Here is a 19,777-nt window from a genome sequence, read left to right on the forward strand (position 1 = left end):
CAATAATTTCCTACAAGCTATATATATAGAGAGAGAGAGTGTGTGTGATTTCATGTTACAATAATCTAATGGCAAAGATATTGCGTGCAACTTTGGCTTTCTATAGTGTTAATCTTCTCCTCTTCTAATCAGTAAACAATGAAATTGTCTAAAATCTTATTAATTAGTTAAACATTATATTGTTAATTAGGTGCCGTTTTCCTCCTGCCATTGACATCAAACCTGAAAATTTATATAAATTATTATAAGAAAGTAGTATTACAAGAAGTTTTCAACAAATAATAAAATAAGATGAGATTTCAAATCAGACATGGAGAAAACATTATGACAATCCATGTTCTGTAAGAGACAAAACATGGCTGCCTACTTTATTATATATATATATATATAATTATCCTGTTCTGAAGAGGCACCACTACACTGATGTTTGTGAAAGATTAACCAACGATACAAGCAAGGGTTTGCATCATCAAATATTGTTTTATTTTTTCTTTTGCTGCCATTTCCATCCAAGTTTTGGACGGTCAGTTTAACCCTATGACCTAAGTAAATTAAGAAAAATATATTTAAAAATATAGTTCCATGATTGCATTTGCTAACTCTAAACCAAGTCAATCATGCAATATATGTAGATAAAAGTTAAAAGTTAAAAAAATTGTCACATATTTTTATAAAAATTAAAATACAATTATCTTTATAATTTTAAAGAATTAGATTAGTATTTTGAAGTATCAAAATTTAATTTTATCATCTATCAATTTAAAATTATATACAATTTAAAGGGTTAAAATTAAATTTCATATTTTAGAGGATTGAGTCCTGCCACCTCTCCTCTTAAACACTAAATCTATTGCTCCATTGCTCTTATATAGATAAATTTATATTTCATGCATACGAATAATATATCTTCGTATAATGTTAATGAATCATAAATGTTCTTGTTAAAATATAATAATGATATTTAATTTAATGATTTTTAAAATTATTAATTAATTTATAGATGATGAGTTTTGATATGATTTATTGATATTATGTGAACTTATACACTATCAAAAGCGATGAAGATAAGGATGACGAGAGATCAATAAAATCTATAAAAAAATTAAGGAGGTGATTTAAATTAAATTTTTAATTAATAATGATTTAAATTAAATTTTAATTTTTGAGAGGAACAAAATTAAAAAAAATTTATTCAACAAAGAGGCTTAACAAGATTACATTGAATTTAAATATTTGGGAGGACATAAAGTTATAATAGTTTCCTAAAAAATTGCAATGGTACCATTTAATTAAAGAGTTAAAGTCATTTCAAACTGTTTATATAGGATTATTATCTGATATAGTATTGGTGAAAATTTTTAATTCTATAAAAAAAGGTTAAGAAGCTATCATTTGTGGTATTTATTTATTTTTATATTTTTAAAAAGTATATGATAGACAAAAATTTTAATACTTATATATCAAATAATCTCTGTATAGATATTGGTACATGTGGCTGAGATCTTTGTCTCCTGTGCATACCTACGTACGAGTGTGAGATATAACTCTATATAAAAGGAAGTAAAATTTTCGGCACATACTCGTGTTTCAGTCACACACTAAAAGTATTGAACATGGGTTCAATTTTTATGGGCAAAGCTGCTGCTGCATGCATGCTCGGATCAGATGGATCGATCTTGTAAATGAGGAATTTACTTTTTGGAATCAAGAAATAAGAGAAGCAAGATTTTAATTCAAATCTATTGAATACTTTGAAGGTGTCAAGGTGATGTATAAATTAATTGAGTTAATTAATCTCTGGGAATTAGGGTTAAAGCAATGAAGCCGAATTTCGACACATAAGCAAAGTTATGACCATTTAACGCAAAAACCCAGATATTACTTTTGGTTCATTGTCGTGATTTAGATTGATAAAAAAAGGGATCAAATGTAAAATGGTGGAGTTCTTGGAACACTTAATTGCAGAGAAAGATAAATGATAGAGATGAGTGAGAGGAACGTGCCACCTCGCGCAAAACAAAGTAATGAAAGCAGTGCATGTGAGTTACCCTTTTCTTCAGTCACATAATTACTGCCCACATGTTGATCGAAATTGTGTGTAGATAAAGCAAACCCAGGCCCTGGAATTGGACAGGCTTCGAAGACAATGGTTTTGGCAATTGGAAATGCTCAGAGCTGAAGGCTTCCCGAATCGGGCAAAACAGGCTTCATGCCTAGGTTGCTGTTAGGCACGTGACAAGGGGCAGCTGGTTTGGGGGCAAACATTTAGGGTTTCACTTTTAAGGAGGGAATTATGCCCTTGCCTCAACTAGAATTACATCAAACCACACCCCCGTGCACGAGGATTGACCTCTACTTTGATTGCTATTCAATATTCATTCATTTTGGGGTGCACTTACTTCTCCCCATGCTGTGTGCCGCTGTCTGTGCCATGCGGACGCAAAAGCTTCGCTAGCTAGCTATCTACCTAGTAATTGTGTGATGGGATGGAGATGAAATTAAAAAAGAATTTAGAAGTCAAAGCTAAAATTCTTATATTAAAAAATATTTAAATTAAAATTTTAATTTATAAGAGAGTTAAAAGATGTAATATATTTCTTTGTTTAAAATTTAACAAAGGAGCCAAGGCTCCTTCCTGCCTTAGCTATACCCACGCAAGTTAGGTTTGGACTTACCCTCTAGCTACACCCTTGCAGGTTAATAGTGAACTAATATATGCTTATGTTAATTTTATAATTCATGCAAAGTAATTTTTTGAAGATATATAGTCACCCTTACAACAATGTAATCCCTAGCGTTTGAATTTGAGTTCTATCTCTTAAAGTGCTATATGCATAAAATGACTTGAACACAGTGAAATCATAAATTTTGTATTAGATTATCAAGATAAAATTATAACTTTTAAAGGATGAAAATTAGTTAAAATTCTCTATCTTTTAAAGAGAAAAAAGAAATTTCACAATATAAACAAATAAAATAACATCCATACTTGCCCTTTTAAGATCCATCCTAGGACTAAGTTAAGTTTTTAGCAAATGGATTGAATTTTTTATCAAATTATATTATCCCACATTTTAGAATTAATTTTTTAAAAGTATATTCAACACTTATTCACATATATATAAATATAAATATAGTATATAATATTTAAAATATATGAAAATATTTATATTAAATTGTATATTTATTATAAGGTAAACTACCAAAATAATAATTTTTCTTTATCTCAGGTCACATTTTAGTCATTTATGTTAATTTGCTGTAACATTTTAGTCACTGAGCAGTTAAATGCCGTTAGCAGTGTAACGGTAAGCTGATGTAGCATGTTAAGTTATCATTTCAAACAAAAAATTTAGTTTAAATTATAGAATTGGTCCCTATATTTTTTCGTTTTGAGCAATTTAAATTTTTTTCTTTTATGTTCTTTTAACTTTCCTTTTTTTCTTTTTTTTCATTGTTTTCTGCTTCTTTTGCTATTTTCTTCCTTCTCCATCTCTTTTAATATAGTTTTTCTATGTTTTTGTTTGTTAAAACTAAAGAGGAAGAAGAAAAGGAAAAAAAGAAAAAAATTAAATTGTTCAAAAATAAAAGTATAGGGACTAGTTTTAACAAATGGAAAACATAAAAAACTACATTAAAATATATGGACAATAGAGGAAAACAAAGGAGAAATAGAAGAGAATGAAAAAAAAGTTAAAAGAACATAAAAATTAAATTGCTCAAAACGAAATAAAAAATATGAGAATCAATTGTATAATTTAACTTATAATTTTTGTTTGAAATGGTGATTTAACGTGTCACGTCAACTTATCATTACATCGTTAACAGCAATTAGTAACTCAATGAATAAAATGTTACAACATGTTAATGCAATTGATTAAGACGTAACATTTTAAATATAAGTGACTAAAATGTAATATAAGGTAAACAAAATGAGTATTTATTATATTTAACATTCACTTTCAATTTAAATAGATAGCATGTATATATATAAATTAATATTTTAGATGTCTTGCATGAAAAGAGTTAAGCATCATGCAAACGATATTAATTTTGGAGAAAATTTTACAAGCAATATATAAGAAATGGTGATAACATTTATTCTGGCTTCAATTTGAAGAATTAATCAACCCATCTAGATGGATGCATAAATATTGCATGGCTCTCCTCTCCTAGCTAATCAAATATAATGTTTTTAAATTATTTGAAAAAAAAATCTTATTTTAACATAATGGTGGGAAAGAAAATAAATGAAATCAAATAATTAAGAATGCGAAATCTTCTAATAAATCTAGAATGATGGTTTTATTTATTTATTCATTCTGTAATGTCATAATATTAATAAATAAAAGAGGTTGAGAGCCACTAACATGGACATGTAGGGTTGACAAAATTCCTTTTTATATGAAACCCTAATTAATAAACCCTTTAATTTGTATGGAGGTTGGTGGCGTATCAAACTCTTTCCTTATTTGATTGTTTTGATTTAATTTAAGATAAGATTGAGTCGTGAAGTGAAACAATATGCATATATCCATTGCTTGCCTAAATTATTTAACGAAGTTTGGTGTTGAAAGATTATTGACATTTGGATTTCTCATATTATTTTAAATTATTGATGCATATATATAATTTCTTAATTTTGACTCTTTTTTTTTTCATTTTTTATTTATTGGAAGTTGAAGTAGTGGTGAGCGTATGATTAAATTAAGTGAACAAATTTCAATTTAATTGAGTTCATAAGTCCTATTGTAGCATCCTAACTCAATTTAATTTTTTTCGAATCAAGTCAAATCAAATGAAATTCGAGTTGAGTTGAATCGAGTGAAATTATTCGAGTTAAATTTAAAAAGTGAGTAAAATTATTCGAGTTAAATTTAAAAAGTTAAACATGTCAAATAAAAATATTATTACAGTATGACTAATTCTATGTTAAAACACATAAATTTGAAACCATATATATTTGAAAAAATTCAAAGCAAAATAATAAGATACTTGCATATAATAAATTTGAATCATTAATTAGGTCCACAAGATTATTATTTTAGAAAAATTTAAAATATAAAATTTTTATATATTTTTGAAGGAATTTTTAGAATTTTTAGAATTATTTTATATATAAAATTTGAAATTTTTAAAATTATTTTGAATTATTTTGTAATTTTGTTGAGAAAGTAACCAATTTGCTTATTTTCAAAGTTGACATTGACCAAAAGGGTATTTACATTAATCTTTTATTCGAATTATTCGAATTGTGAAATTCAACTCGAATTGAGTTATTCGAGTTGACACGAATAGTTTGAATAAGTCGATTCAAACTAACTCGAAATTCGAAATTTATTTTCCATTTTTTCGAATCGAATCGAGTTTTGCTCATCCCTAATTTAAAGTACATTTTTAGAATTATTAATTAAAAATTTAAAATAAAATAAAAGTTATTATAATTATATATTTAAAAATATTTATAATTCAATAGAAGTTGTGATAATTACCCATTTAAAAATAATTAGAATTTAAATTATAATTGTAAGACCCAATTTTAGCCTGGGCTACTTAATTTTTGCCCAAATACAAATCAAGACCCAAAACATAAAGACCCAATTACAACAGCCCAATACTTATGGCCCAAAACCTAAGCAATCAGAAGACAAGGGAAACCGTAGGCTAATTTCAGCCGTCGCACGTCCCACGGCCTCCGTGCCCATGTTTGCACCCACGAACCATGTTGTCCTCCATCAGCGCACCAACTCACATGTTGCATGCCCATGTTCGCTCCTCCTCCACGATCTCATAGCACCTACGATTTGAGCATAGAAATAGGCAGAAACTACTGGTATTCTGGCTATAAAGCCTTCGAATATTTCTTGTAAAAGGGATGGATTTTTTTTCCTTTCTATGAATACAATAGCGAAAATACATACGAAATCAAATACAAACAGAGACCAAAAGCAATAATATTTGTTAAAGGTGATTTTTTTAGTTTCTTTCCCGTTCCGATTTTGTTATTATTCTTTCACTTACTTCTTGCGTGAAAAAAAACAATAATATTTGTTAAAGAAGAGAGAGGGAGACTCACCGGAGTCACGGCAGCGGTTGGGTGAGCTATTGGTGGCCTTTTTGGCTGGAAGGCAAAGGGGAGAGTGAGGGAGAAGAGAGAATTTCATAAAGCTTTTAGGGCTTTTTTAAAAAAATAAAAGGTTAAAACGTTTTTGACAAAAAAAAATTTTGGTTTTAATAGTTAATAAAAGGAAATAGCAATGGGGAAGGAACAGACAGCTTTTTGACTTGGTTTATGCACATGATTTCTTTAAATGGCTAATTTTCAGTCTGCGCTGAAAGAAATTATTTTAGGGCACGGTTTATTTGCTTTTTCGGACCTTGCAAATTTACACGCGCTATATTTGGGTCCTGATTTTGGTTGATGGTTTGTTTTATTTATTAATTGTCCCCTTTAGTTTAATTTCGTTTCAATTGAGTTTATTTCCATTTCAACATATATAATTCATTATTTCTTTAATTTATTTAGCATTTAATTTTTTTAAAAATTATTTAAACATACATTTTAGGTTACTTTAATAATCTTACTTTGTTTTACTTATTTAAATTGTAAAGTGTTATTTTAAAATTCTATTTTATGTAGTATTATTCTAAATTATTGTATAATATTTAATTAAAATATTTTTATACATTATTATTATGCATATGATGAAATTAGTTTTATTTTATATACGTTATTAATTCTATGTTATCTTATTTTATATAATTTCTTTTAAATCTATTAAATATATATATGTTCTTTTCAAATGTATTTTGTATATAGTTTATTCTTCCAAAATACAATTGTTTTCTCTTTATTACAAATTCTTTTATGTAGTATGGCCACATTATATATATTATTTTCATCTTTTTATTATGTGTATATTATCCACCTTAAATAGCCATGTCTTATTCTTTTTAAAATATTTTGTACATTATTTACTTCCAACCTTTTTCCTTTCATAAAGCTTATTTTAGTTGTCATTTGTATATTATGTTCTTATTTCTTAATATGTAAATTATCTCAAACCTTAGCTAGCATGTGTTGTTCATTTATAAATTTTCATATTTTTAGTAGTCTTTAAATTGTTTTTGTCATTGATTTCTAGTTGTCATATTATTTTGCATATCATGTGTTGTTTTTTAGTTTTCATATTGTATTCACATATTATTGCTTCATGCTTATAATTATGTTTTTTCCTTGTTATTGCATCATGATTTAAAATTCTAACTTACCGCCCAACATCAATTGCTTTTTACTCTAAAGTAAGCCAAACAAATATATTTTAAGCCGATTTTATAATTGCTTATTTGGAAAACTCTTCAAAACAAGGCAATGTTTCGTGTTTGGGAAATTTGGGGAATCGTACCCTAACGTGTTGGGTCTCGTTTTTTTCCGTTTTGCCAAATAACAGAGTACCCTTTTAGGAGTTCGTTGTGTGTTTTAGAAATTTTGAGGTGATCTCAGTTTTTGGAGACTTAAAGTATCGTGTCCTAACGTGCTGGATGTGGTATTTTATTTCTTTGGAGCGAGAGAACCTTAAAATCCAATTCGAATTTTTCATACATTTTTAAAGGAATCGTATTTTTGAATCTTTTCCAAATTTTCAACGATAGGACATTCAATAATCAATTGGTACCAATTTTGGGCGTTACGGGGGTGCTAACCCTTCCTCGTGCGTAACCGGCTCCCGAACCCTTTTTCTTAACCTAAAATTATTATTTTAATAAATCAAATATTTTATTAAAATGATCAACCTCAAGGTGATCCGATTCCACCTCAAAAAAAGGTTGGTGGCGACTCCAAACTTTCGCTTTAAAAGTCGATTCTCGTTTTTCCAAAAAACTTTAAAAAATGGTTTCGACAATAATTATTAGTTAAAAAGTTTTGCTAATTTTAAAATAGAGTTACTTAAATAAAACTTTAAGCGATAGGAAAAAAGTTGTAACAATTATAATTATAATTATAATTTACAATTATTAGTTTAAAAAATTTGAGGTAAACAAAAGTTGTATTAGTTTTATTTTTAAAAAGTTTCTCTGATTTTATTGAGGTAAAATAAAGTTGTTACATTAATAGAAATTTAAGCATCTCAATTATACTTAATTAATATTAGATTTAATTATATTAATTAGTTATTATTTTGAATAATGTTACTTTGTATTAATTATATAAAGTAAAACTATATTATATGTTGAATATGTTAAAAATGCTTTAATTATTATTTGAAAATATTATATTGTAATATTTAAATTGAAAAGTTAATATATTTTAATTATATTCAATAATTCAAATAAAAATAAATTTTATGCTTAATATTGTAATTAAAATACAATATTTAAAAATGAATGCAACACAAGAAGCTAGTATACATAAAAACCATGAGTTCAAAGAAATTTTTAAATCAACAAGAATACCATTTAATGTTCATTTAAACAAACTGGCACCCTATTAATGAATACCATTTAATGTTCATTTAAAAAATGAGCATACAAATAGCACCCTATGAATCCTTCTATAGACGGAAGTGTCGAACACCACAGTGTTAGATCAAACTGGGTGAAAGAAAAATTTTGAGTCCAGAAGTAGTACAAGAATCTGATGGGAAAATCAAATTGATTCAGGATAAATTGAAAATGACTTCGGATAGGCAGAAGTCGTATGCAGACTTAAAGAGAAAAGACATTGAGTACAGTGTCGGAAATCAAATCTTCATGAAAGTATCCCCATGAAGAAATGCGCTAAGGTTCAAGAGAAATGACAAGTTAAGTCCTAGATTCATTGGAACCTACATCCTTAAAAGAGTCAGTCAAGTCGCATATTAATTAGAATTACCTCCAAAACTTAATTGAAATCATGACGTCTTCCATGTCTCCATGTTGAGATGATATCGATTCGACCTTTCCCATAACGTTCCAATTGAGGAGATCAAAGTGAGACTAGATTTGTCCTTTGAGGAGGAACCCATAAAAATTCTAGATCGTGATGTAAAGGTTCTAAGAAAGAAATAGATCCCTATTGTGAAAGTACTATGGTGGAACCATGGCACTTATGAGGCAACGTGGGAATAAGAAGATGCATTTTGTCAACAGTATCCTCATCTATTTGAAATAGGTAAATTTTATAGACGAAATTTCTTTAAGCATGGGAGAGTTGTTAAACCCTAAAACATAAGGGGTTAATTGGAAAGATTAACCAATAAAATGGTTAAGTGTTTAATCCACTCTATAGAGGTCTTTAGTTTATTCCACTCCTCTCCCATTTCTTTACTTTTTATTTTCAATAAACTAGGATGGAAATCACAACAAAACAAATATTAATTGGAGTGAAAACTTGACAAGATATGGGCAACAACCTAATGGTTAAAACTTTACAAGATATCTCCAAAGTTTAAATTTTTCTTCTGATTTATTCTAAATCGATTCTAACAATATTTTTAAAAAGTAAAGACTGATTTAAAAAAGAAAAAGAAAACTAAATGTTAACAACAAAAAATATTTTTTTCTTTTATAATTTCCATGTCAACTATGTTAATGAAAATTTTTATGGAATTATCAATTGGAACAAGATTTTCAAATAAAAAGTATAAGATCATGTCATAAAATTAAAGTACATGAATTAATCTTAAAATTTAAAAGAGTATAGGGATATTTTACAAATTTCAACAAAAAAAATATTAACTTTACGTATAACAAAGGTTAAAATATACCATAAGTCTTTATACTTTTTAAAAATTTAGAATTTAGTATATGTATTTTTATTTTTAGGAATTTAGTCACTCTACGTTTTAGATTTCAAAATTTAAGTATTTTATACCTCTCCATGAATAAAGACACATGACAAGACAAAAAGCCTCCCGAGAGCCACTAAGGGATGAACTCCACCAACTACCAATTGGAAGGTCGCTAGAAACCTCACCTCCCGTCTTAACCACCCAGAAATGTGAGAGGTTGACCATTCGCTCCTCCAAACTCCTGACCTTTTGTTAAGAACATGATCTTATTAGTCACCAAAATCTCATGTGGGTTCAATTGCTCTGTACCACCGAATTAGAATGAATAACAGGATCTGTCCTGTCACAGACATCCTCGTCTTATCGAATACATCCTTCTCACGTGTTCTGCAATGATGGCTCAATGGTAGGTCAAACATGTTAATACCATCCTACACGGACCCCGCCTATAAATACCCCTAAAGACGATGAAGAAAGAGATCAACTCTCAAAGATACAAAGCATACACTTTACCAACTTACTATCATCTCTAAACCTCCAAATTATTTCCACCTCCACTCTTTGTAACCTTCGACTCTCCAAACCAACTGGGTGAACCGGCCTTCATCACCACCATCATATCCTCCTTCTTACTCTTTGTTGTATAACAGTATCAAAAAAATCAAACTGTTAACACTGTTAATTTTTTTCATTAAATTTGTTGGTGTAACATTTTGAAATAGTAATAAAAACTCACTTGATAGCATGTAATTAAAAAAATGATATTGTAATTAACTTGAATTTAACAAAAAGTTAATAGTATTAGCAGTTGGGCATGAATTTTGAAATCTGAATAAGTAGAGGAACTAAATTTCTGAAAATAAAAGGAAAGGGATCAAATTTCAAGTTTTTGAAGAGTACAAGCATTTATGGCAGATTTTAACCTAAAACAGATGATTGTTGTTGCTTTTGATGGGGCTTTCATGACCTTGGACTTAAATCCCTGAAATCCATCTCTCTGAGGCGGAAAAACCCAGACGAAAACTAGCCTCTGATAGTTTGAGCCCAATTGCTTCACTGATCTTTTTAATTTTTAGTTTCGCACTCTTGCAGCCCAAATCGAAACGCTATTAGAAAACTGATTCTTACATCAAAAAAGCAGCTTTGGCAAACAGTTGACCCCTGGGCGTGCAAAACCGGAATCGAAATTAAAGGGGAAGCAAAAAAACCACTGCCACAGCAGTTTTGCAGGATTTCTGGGATTCTAACACAAGCACAAAATTTGGGTCTTTAGAGAAGAACAGAAAGATTAATAATGGAGGTGGAATTGGAAGAGATGCTTGATGATCTGTTGTCTATAAGGCAATCTTTGTCTGATCCTTCTCTTCATGCTTCAATTGACAAGGTACATTTTCATCAATCTAAAATTACATGCAAGCATGTCTACTAGTATTTGGTTTAATGAGATGTATCTTTTAGACCATTGTGGGGATCTAGAAAGTCCGCAGCTTTATTGTGTTTTATACTTGTTGAATTGTGAATAATCGGATTCATTTCGGTTCTGGGTTGATCTTTGTTGATCTATCAGTTGTTTCGTCTGCTACATTTTATGTTTTAATTGGGTTCTTTGAGGGTTTTGTTTTCACTTAATTTGCTAATTTGTGTATGTGAATAACTTATTCATGCATTTTATGTTATCTACCAATGAAGATTGGTAATGTAGTGTCTGTGTTATTTTCAAGGATGACTAGATTCTATTAGGCAGAGTTGAATTAATGTTTCTGTGATGAAGAATTTGTTTATAACATGCAGGAAAACTTGAAAAATTGTAGTTATGAAGATAGAAAAAGTTATATTTAGCAATGTTTGAGCCTTTTATTTTGGTTCTAACTTGTTTATTCCTGTTCCAGCTGCAATTGCGTGTTGATCGTCTTACTCATCTTGCTAAGTCTGTACCTGTTCGACGATCAAAAGTCAAGGTTTCTATTTCATGTACTTTTTCCTTGACAGTTTTTTTCCAGTTCCTTTTCTGCATATTTTTCTGGTTATGGTTTCTGGTTGTGATACTAATGCATATATAATCAATCTGGTGGCAGGATATGAGTGCTGAGGTGGTTGATAGCAATCCCTATAGTAGGCTCATGGCACTTCAAAGAATGGGTATCGTGGAGAACTATGAAAGGATCCGGGAGTTCTCAGTTGCCATAGTTGTATGTATTTTATCTTCTGCTTGCTAGATCCCTTTTCAATAAAGCCTTGCCTAGCACATACTCTTAGTTCCATCATTTTACTGTAGACTGACAGTTCTTATTGTCCTGATTTTGTTGTCATTGATAATCTTCTTGAACTTGCAGGGTATTGGTGGTGTTGGCAGTGTTGCAGCTGAGATGCTGACAAGGTGCGGCATTGGTCGACTTCTGTTGTATGATTATGATAAAGTGGAGTTGGCTAACATGAATAGGCTATTCTTTCGCCCAGAGCAGGTGAGTATACATGCCCTTTCCTAACTGTTTTGTTTTGTCTTCTAGTTGGAACATGACATGTTCTATTAAATGGTAAGCCAAAGATTCCCTTAAAATAATAAAACATTATCGAAGTACCACTAATTGTTTTCGCTGCAGCTACATTTTTTGCATTGATAAAGACAGAAGCTTGTTTCTGTACCTTTATACGGATAGTCTGATTTCCAAATTTCTTTTGGTTAAGGTTGGTATGACAAAGACTGATGCTGCTGTTCAGACCCTTTCAGATATCAATCCTGATGTTGTGCTTGAGGTAAGTGCCTTTTTTTCCACTCCCTTTATGTAGTAATGTTTTATGAGTAAAAGCATTAAGCATATGCTTGGTTAATTTTTTTAGAGCTATACGCTGAATATCACTACCGTACAAGGATTTGAAACCTTTATGTCAAGCTTAAAGAATAAAACATGTCGCCCAAGTAAGGAAGGTACCGGAGTGGATCTTGTTTTAAGTTGTGTAGACAATTACGAAGCAAGGATGGTGGTCAACCAGGTTATAATGACTTTTACACTAAACATTCTTGTTTTTCTTTTGGATCTAAGTTAATAGGTGCTGAGTTTGATGACCTCCTTATAAATGAACTGTTTTTGATTTCTTTTTAAAACATACAGGCTTGCAATGAGTTGAATCAGGCATGGATGGAGTCTGGTAAGAACTTATTTTTCATTAGCTACTAGTAATCAAGTTAATTTAATTCATTGGTAGTTAAGAAATGCCTTCTATTATTTTTAGTTTTTCAATTGGATCGCAAAGTTTCCTTTTGAAAGATGCTTGTAATCCTGTGAAATTGATAGACTGTCTCATTAAATGGTTAAACTACAAGATTTTGAAGTATGCATATGGAGTTTTGACTCTAATTAATTCAATATTCGTATAATGAAAAAAAAGGAATATGAGTAGACTTGGACTTATCATTGACACATCTATGATAACTACAGTGTAATTCCTCTTCATGTGTCAATTTGAACTTTTAGTGGTTTGCATACCATGTGTTTATCCATATTGCACTTCTGTGGAGAATATTCTGAGAAGATTCCAAGTAAAGATATAAAAGGTATTATTGGATTGCCCATCCGCTGCTTCTGATTACTGAAGAGAGGAAATTTTTGGACAGGTGTATCTGAGGATGCAGTTTCAGGTCATATACAGTTGCTGATTCCGGGAGAAACTGCTTGTTTTGCATGTGCACCTCCTTTGGTACATTCATCCATTAATCTAAGATATTAGCTTAATGTGGATGTAAAATAATAAGAATGTGAAAAATGAGTATGCTGTTTATTCCTTTATATAGGTTGTAGCATCTGGAGTGGATGAACGAACACTCAAGCGTGAAGGGGTTTGTGCCGCATCTTTGCCAACTACCATGGTAAGGCTTTTCATTTTTAGCAGCATCCTTTGGCTTTTTCTCGTTTGTAGTATGCATGCCTGCATGCATGTGCATATGAACATATAGACATGAATTCATCAACCTATACATATAGGTACAAATATAAGACATGATTGTTTCTATCTATACTCACATAAACACACATACACATATACATATATCAATGCATCGAGGCATGCATGTCAATATGTGCATGCCTGTGTACTTTTTTATGCCATGCATGGATATGTGCTGCAAATGTACTTTGTTTATCCATTTGGTACCTAAATCATTAAATTGAATTTAGCATATGTATCAGCAATAATCATTAATTTGTCAATATTACTGTTTGGTACCTAAAATAATTTTTTCCGTGCTTTTCCTAACATCCAGTATATGAACTAACTTATCAGGGAGTTGTTGCTGGGCTTCTAGTCCAAAATACGCTAAAGTTCTTGTTGGGATTTGGACACGTTTCTCCCTACTTGGTAAATCCTACATTAGCTCTTCCTCCCATTTCTGTATACAGTGTCTGTTGTTTAATTCTTTGCTTTATGTGAGGTGTTCTTACCAGATTATTAATGACTTCTTGAAATCGCCTTTGGTTTATGATAGATTTTTGCTTCGTTGCTTGATTGTAGGGGTACAGTTCTCTTAAAGACTTCTTCCCAACAATGACAATGAAGCCAAATCCCCAATGTTCAAATGCTGCCTGTCTGGAGCGGCAGGTAAGAGAAAGAGATTTCTCTGTCTTTCTGGTCACTTGGGTTTTCTTCTGATGATGGAATGGATTATTGTTTTGCAGAAAGAGTACATTCTTGCAAAGCCAGCCAGGGATGCTGCAGCGAAAGCCAAGATGGAGGCTGAAGCTGCTGCCGCTACTGCAGCAGGAGATATGCCACTCCATGTTGATAATGAGTGGAACATAAGGTACAAATCACAACACTGGGAGATGGACCAGTGAATGTTACACAACCTTCAGTTCAGATTCTGAAAACTAATACTCTTTGTTTTGGGTTTTCATTGTTATATAGTTCTGACATTTGACTGGATTTGCAAATTTATATAAATGATTTACTGACGTACTTCTTATGATGTTAAAAGAATAAAAGATGTTATAGATTGTTTTGCATATATTCTATTCATGGATCATATCATTATATGGTTTTACTTCGGGAGGTTAACCAGCTTATGTATTTTGTCTTGTTTTGCAGCGTTGTCGATGATAATGAGCCGGCAAAGAGTACATGTGGCACAAGTTCAGGTGTATTTCTTTTTTATGTTCTCTATTTTGGACATTCTTCCAGTTTTCTTCTTCTTCTTCTTCTTCTTCTTCTTCTTCTTCTTCTTCTTCTTTTTTTTGCTGATTTTCTTTTATATATGATTGCATTATCTTCTCATAAAGTTTTAAATATATGAATAGAGTTTTAGAGGTCTCCTATACAAAAAATTTGAGAAGAATTGCCATCTTATTCCAGTTGTCTTTTAATCCATTGATCTCCTTAGTGTTATCAAGGTGTGCACCTAGGCACACCTGCACCTTAGCATTATACAACAAAAGCACTTCGGACCCTTTTAGGGGAGGCCAATTTGATGAGGTGCATGCCTAGTGCTCCTAGGTGTGCTTTTTTGCAAGACAATAGGTGTGAATAAGCTGCCTGATTGAATTTCTCTTTTAAGATCATCTATTATTTTCACTTTTTTTTATCATTTGATATATCTTTACTAGGAAGAAAGGGATAATACAGTTAATCCTCTTTTAATATTTCCATTTGTCTACCAAGATTTTGAATGTTATATACAGATGTTTCTTATACACCTATAATAGCATTTAAGGTTTAGATCATATTTGAATTTTTTAATTTTCAAATTTTAAAAAACTATATATTAATTATTAATTAGTGAGATTTAGATCATATATTTAATAAAATTCACAAATGTAAATTTATTTATTAAAGACTATTATGATTAATATATTTTATTTATGTAAAATTTAAACGTTTTATTGAAATAATATCGTAACTAAAATTTATGATTTTTGTTTTACTTGGGAATAAAAATAAATTTACTAAAATTTGAGGCGAGAAGCTATTATAGAAAACTAATTTAGTAAAAAGTGTACTTCATAGTTTATGGTGGTTGTTATAGAAGGTAACAATAAACCATAAAAAATCGGTTCTACTACAAACTTAGCTGATATAATAAAATGTTGTTATAGAAGGTATTTGTTGTAGATAGAGTTGATTGTATCAACTCTATACTTTGCAATATTTGAGCATTCAACAAAAAATAGTGACTATAAGAAAATCATGCATCTTAACCAATAAAACAATTGCATAGTATATGGTGGTGGTGGTTGTTGTTGTTGTTGTTGTTGTTATTAAGGATACCAATAAAACATAAATCAGTTCTACTACAAACTTGGCTGTTATAATGAAATGTTGTCATAGAGTATGGGCTGTTATAGATAGGGTTAATTGTATCAAACTCTATACTTTGCAATATTTGAGCATTCAACAAACAGTTACCGTAAGAAAAATATGCGTATTGACTGATAAAAAAATTGCATGTTTTGTAGATAAACTAGACCGCACTTTAGAGTTCATTATAATGTCAAGCTTGATATATGTGTCTGTGCATGTACACAGACTTACAAAAACTTGCACTACTAGTTGTGCTTTACTTCACTGGGCTAGTGCTTCTCTTGTGCTTTGTGGCTAAGTCAATATAAGGGTTCTAGTGCCTAGCGTGCGCACATTATGCCCTTGACAACACTGGATCTCTTAAACATTGGAATTTTGACTGTTATATGGAAGTTTCCATACCAAAAAAACCTTAGTTGCTTAGCGCAACCTAATAGCCGGTAGCATGCAGTTGTGACCCTATAAGCCTCCAAAGAATCTCGTTGGGGGACCGGTTTTCTTCTACATTCAGCATGACTGTAGAGTCATTAAATGTAAAACTGCAACCACATCACACTATGGTGCCCTTAGGTTAATTTTATACCTTTCTGGAAAGTGTAACTTATTTGATTGTTGCTTTGGAGTCACCTTGAAGTTTTAAAGCATCTCATTTGCTTGTTATATTGCTCTCATTTCCCTAAGCTACTTTTCTCTCTATTCATTCAGATGCGCTTCCAGAAGGTCTCACTCGTGAGCTCCCAAGTGCCGATGAATTTCAAAAGCCCCAGGCATCTGGAGCCACAGATTCTGCTATTGATGACCTTGAAGATCTGCGGCGGCAACTTGAGGCTCTGAACGCTGCATAATGTCCCAACATAACTTATAGTTGAGAGATAGGTGACTTATTGGGAAATTAGGAACACTCCTAGAGTTCATCGTTTGTTACCATTGAGGGGGAAATGCAGCAGTTCTTGGGGTTCAACATTCAAGCAAAAATGATCAAGCCATTCCCGAAAATTTTATACATTTTAGGGTTTGAACAATTTTTCTTTCATTTAACAAATACAGAGAATTCCCAAAACTTTGGATCATGCAATGATCTCAAATGAGCAGATTCTTGTTGGAGATACATATGTATTAAATTATCATCTCGAATCTGAAAGACATAAATAGTGACTGTTACGGTGTGTTACAGTTACAACAGCGAACGTCTGAGGCAAGATATAAAAAGAAGCGACAATCTTGTTTGTCAAGATGAAAACTGAGACACGAATCTAAAACTACAGCTCCATGAACTTGAGTAAAATTTGGTCCATCTGTGGCTGATGTTTTCTGACCTGGAAAGAAAATACAGATTCGTTTGAGGAACTTAAACACAAATAAAGAAAATCTTACGGAAAACTGAATAAGATAAAGCATGTGAAGACATTTTTGTGCTGAAAAACCAACAGCCCTAGATAGCTTTACTGAGTAAAGCTAATATCATTGTTATCATCGAACAATGGACGAAGGATTACCTCAACACCAGCCATTGATAGCAGCTTGTGCGAAGCAACATATGCTGTGTCTGTATTCAGTCTTTTTTCTATAAAATATATGACTTCTGAGACACCTGACTGCATTATAGCCAAATTCATAGGTGGTAAACCACAATGCGGATGAAAAAGAGCAAAACGACGAGTCTTTATTTACTAGCAACCATAAAATTAGTATCAAACCTGAATGATTATCTTTGCACATTCATTGCAAGGAAACATGGTCACATAAAGCCTCTGCAAAATTTTACAAAAACATGGAAGATCCTCAGTGCCATTACTGGAGAACCTTTACAGGGAAACCAATTGCAAACTTGTAGTAGCAGGAACTTGTAAGAAAAACCAGAAGAAAATACTAGTAAAATTATAAAATTTTGATACTGTGCTTTAACTTGGGGTCTATTAAATATCAAATCATGCCTGTTTTCAAGCATCCTCGGTTCGTGCATTTAGCGAGGCGATAGAGCATTTGAGTAACTGACCTGGCCAGCTGCGGATGCATGATTTGTATTCAAGATAGCATTGACTTCAGCATGACACACATACCTACAATAGAAGATTCAAAATAAGTATCGGACCTGAGTATTAAGAACGCATTCAATCATCACAAAAACGATTTTCGATTTGATAAAAGCAGCTGCAACTAACTCATCCCAAAGGTTCAGGGCACACAATAAGATTAATGCACTAGATGAATGACCATGAATAACGAATACAGAGAGAAACATAAGTAGCAAGATTAAGCCATCAGTTGCAAATCAGGATGAGTAAGAGCTAAAGAAAACATAGTACTCACGGATACTTTGTCTCCAATGGATCCCCAGATTTGGACATCTGAGACATCATTAAAAGCACAAATTTATTAAATGAACTAGGCCATGAAAATGTTGGAACTTGGAAGTTTATTCATTGATAGCATATATCAAACCTTTGCCCAAGGAAGCTGGTCATCAGAACAACCTCTTGGAAACCCATTATAGCCAATGCCTGAACAGAGTTTAGAAAAAAAACATCCATAAACTATGCTGCCTAGTATTTGCTAAATTTAAAGATTGAAATTCAAGCAAAAATCTTACCAAGTATTATACCATTTTGACTCACCAAGCATGCACCAACCTGAAAAACCAATACAAATATTAAAATCAAACGTCTCAATTTTATCTTATCCAGAAGTTAGATATTCAAACAAATAAACAAGCCAGTTGCAAAATTAAGCACTATGGATAGCTGCGATTATATATAATTTAATGGAAAAATGAAACCTTTTAACCTAAAATCATGACCTGCCTGTTTGGGTCTTTGGATCTCTTAGCGGATAAAAAAGCAATTGCCATGAAATAATCATCCCACGACAAATATCTGAAACACAAACAAAAATAACCCTTTAAAGAAAGATTAGATTTTTAACCAAGAATACGAAATTCAAGCGAATATTTTACTAACCCTTTGCGTTTTGAAGGATCGAAAGGATCCTGAGAAGAGCGTTGCTTTGAAACGTCGCCGTTTGCAGACGAATTGATTCGAGAAGACGGTTTACTAGGGTTGGAGAAGAATGTATAGTAAGCAAAAGCAGAGGCTAAAGCCCCAAAGATAGTGGCCGTTGAGACCAGAGCAACATCGCGGCAGTTCATGAGGAAAGGGGACAAAGGGGTTGTTCCTTGGAGGAAAATGCCAGAAAATCTACTGGGATTTTTTTACTTCCGCTAGAAAATGTTACTACTTTCTTCGGGTTAAAGAGCTGAGCTGCTGGGAAAATAGCGGGAAAGCTGAGGAAGGGCGGGAGAGTGCATCGCACGTGCGCTTCAGAGTAAGTCGGTATTCAAATCTTTTATTACAATATTGGTGAAGAGAAGAAAGGATCTGAACTTGTGGTATATATGTTAAATAGAAATTTTAACTACTCATTTAAGCAAATTTTGACTTTGATGTATCAATATTAATTCTCTAAAAGTTTTCTTTTTTAACTTCAACTTCTATACTTCTTTTAATTTTTTTAAAATTTAAATACCATAATTTTCTAATTAAAATATATCCTTCTGTTTATATTTTGATAAAATTTGAGATAAAAAATTAATTCATTTTACTTTTTTTATTTAGAAATTCTAATCCAATCATTAATCTGTTATACTTCCTTCAGCATCGAACATGTTATAGCACTATGGGACACTTAAGAAACACATTTCCACTCAATGTCGATTGATTAGT

General features: G+C 31.3%; 2 protein-coding genes across 2 annotated transcripts; one reads left to right on the top strand and one right to left on the bottom strand.

Moving 5' to 3' along the window:
• The first annotated feature begins 10,709 nt into the window (after nucleotides 1-10,709).
• Nucleotides 10,710-17,238, top strand: LOC108479675 (ubiquitin-like modifier-activating enzyme 5). The gene is made up of 14 exons (XM_017782404.2): nucleotides 10,710-11,154; nucleotides 11,660-11,728; nucleotides 11,846-11,959; nucleotides 12,104-12,232; nucleotides 12,456-12,524; nucleotides 12,609-12,761; nucleotides 12,881-12,917; nucleotides 13,384-13,466; nucleotides 13,561-13,635; nucleotides 14,049-14,123; nucleotides 14,277-14,363; nucleotides 14,441-14,565; nucleotides 14,850-14,899; nucleotides 16,764-17,238. Exons 1-14 carry the CDS (start codon nucleotides 11,065-11,067, stop codon nucleotides 16,901-16,903), a joined length of 1,296 nt encoding a protein of 431 aa, XP_017637893.1. The 5' UTR covers nucleotides 10,710-11,064; the 3' UTR covers nucleotides 16,904-17,238.
• Nucleotides 17,152-19,419, bottom strand: LOC108479676 (uncharacterized). Its single transcript, XM_017782405.2, has 9 exons — nucleotides 19,016-19,419; nucleotides 18,856-18,931; nucleotides 18,649-18,688; nucleotides 18,501-18,559; nucleotides 18,369-18,406; nucleotides 18,055-18,118; nucleotides 17,756-17,809; nucleotides 17,555-17,653; nucleotides 17,152-17,374 (listed from the first exon to the last, which is right to left on the bottom strand). The coding sequence occupies exons 1-9, from the start codon at nucleotides 19,201-19,203 to the stop codon at nucleotides 17,318-17,320; spliced, it is 675 nt and encodes a 224-aa protein (XP_017637894.1). The 5' UTR covers nucleotides 19,204-19,419; the 3' UTR covers nucleotides 17,152-17,317.
• Between the last annotated feature and the right edge of the window lie 358 nt (nucleotides 19,420-19,777).

The sequence above is a fragment of the Gossypium arboreum genome, chromosome 12 (assembly GCF_025698485.1).
Source record: "Gossypium arboreum isolate Shixiya-1 chromosome 12, ASM2569848v2, whole genome shotgun sequence".
NCBI lineage: Eukaryota > Viridiplantae > Streptophyta > Magnoliopsida > Malvales > Malvaceae > Gossypium > Gossypium arboreum.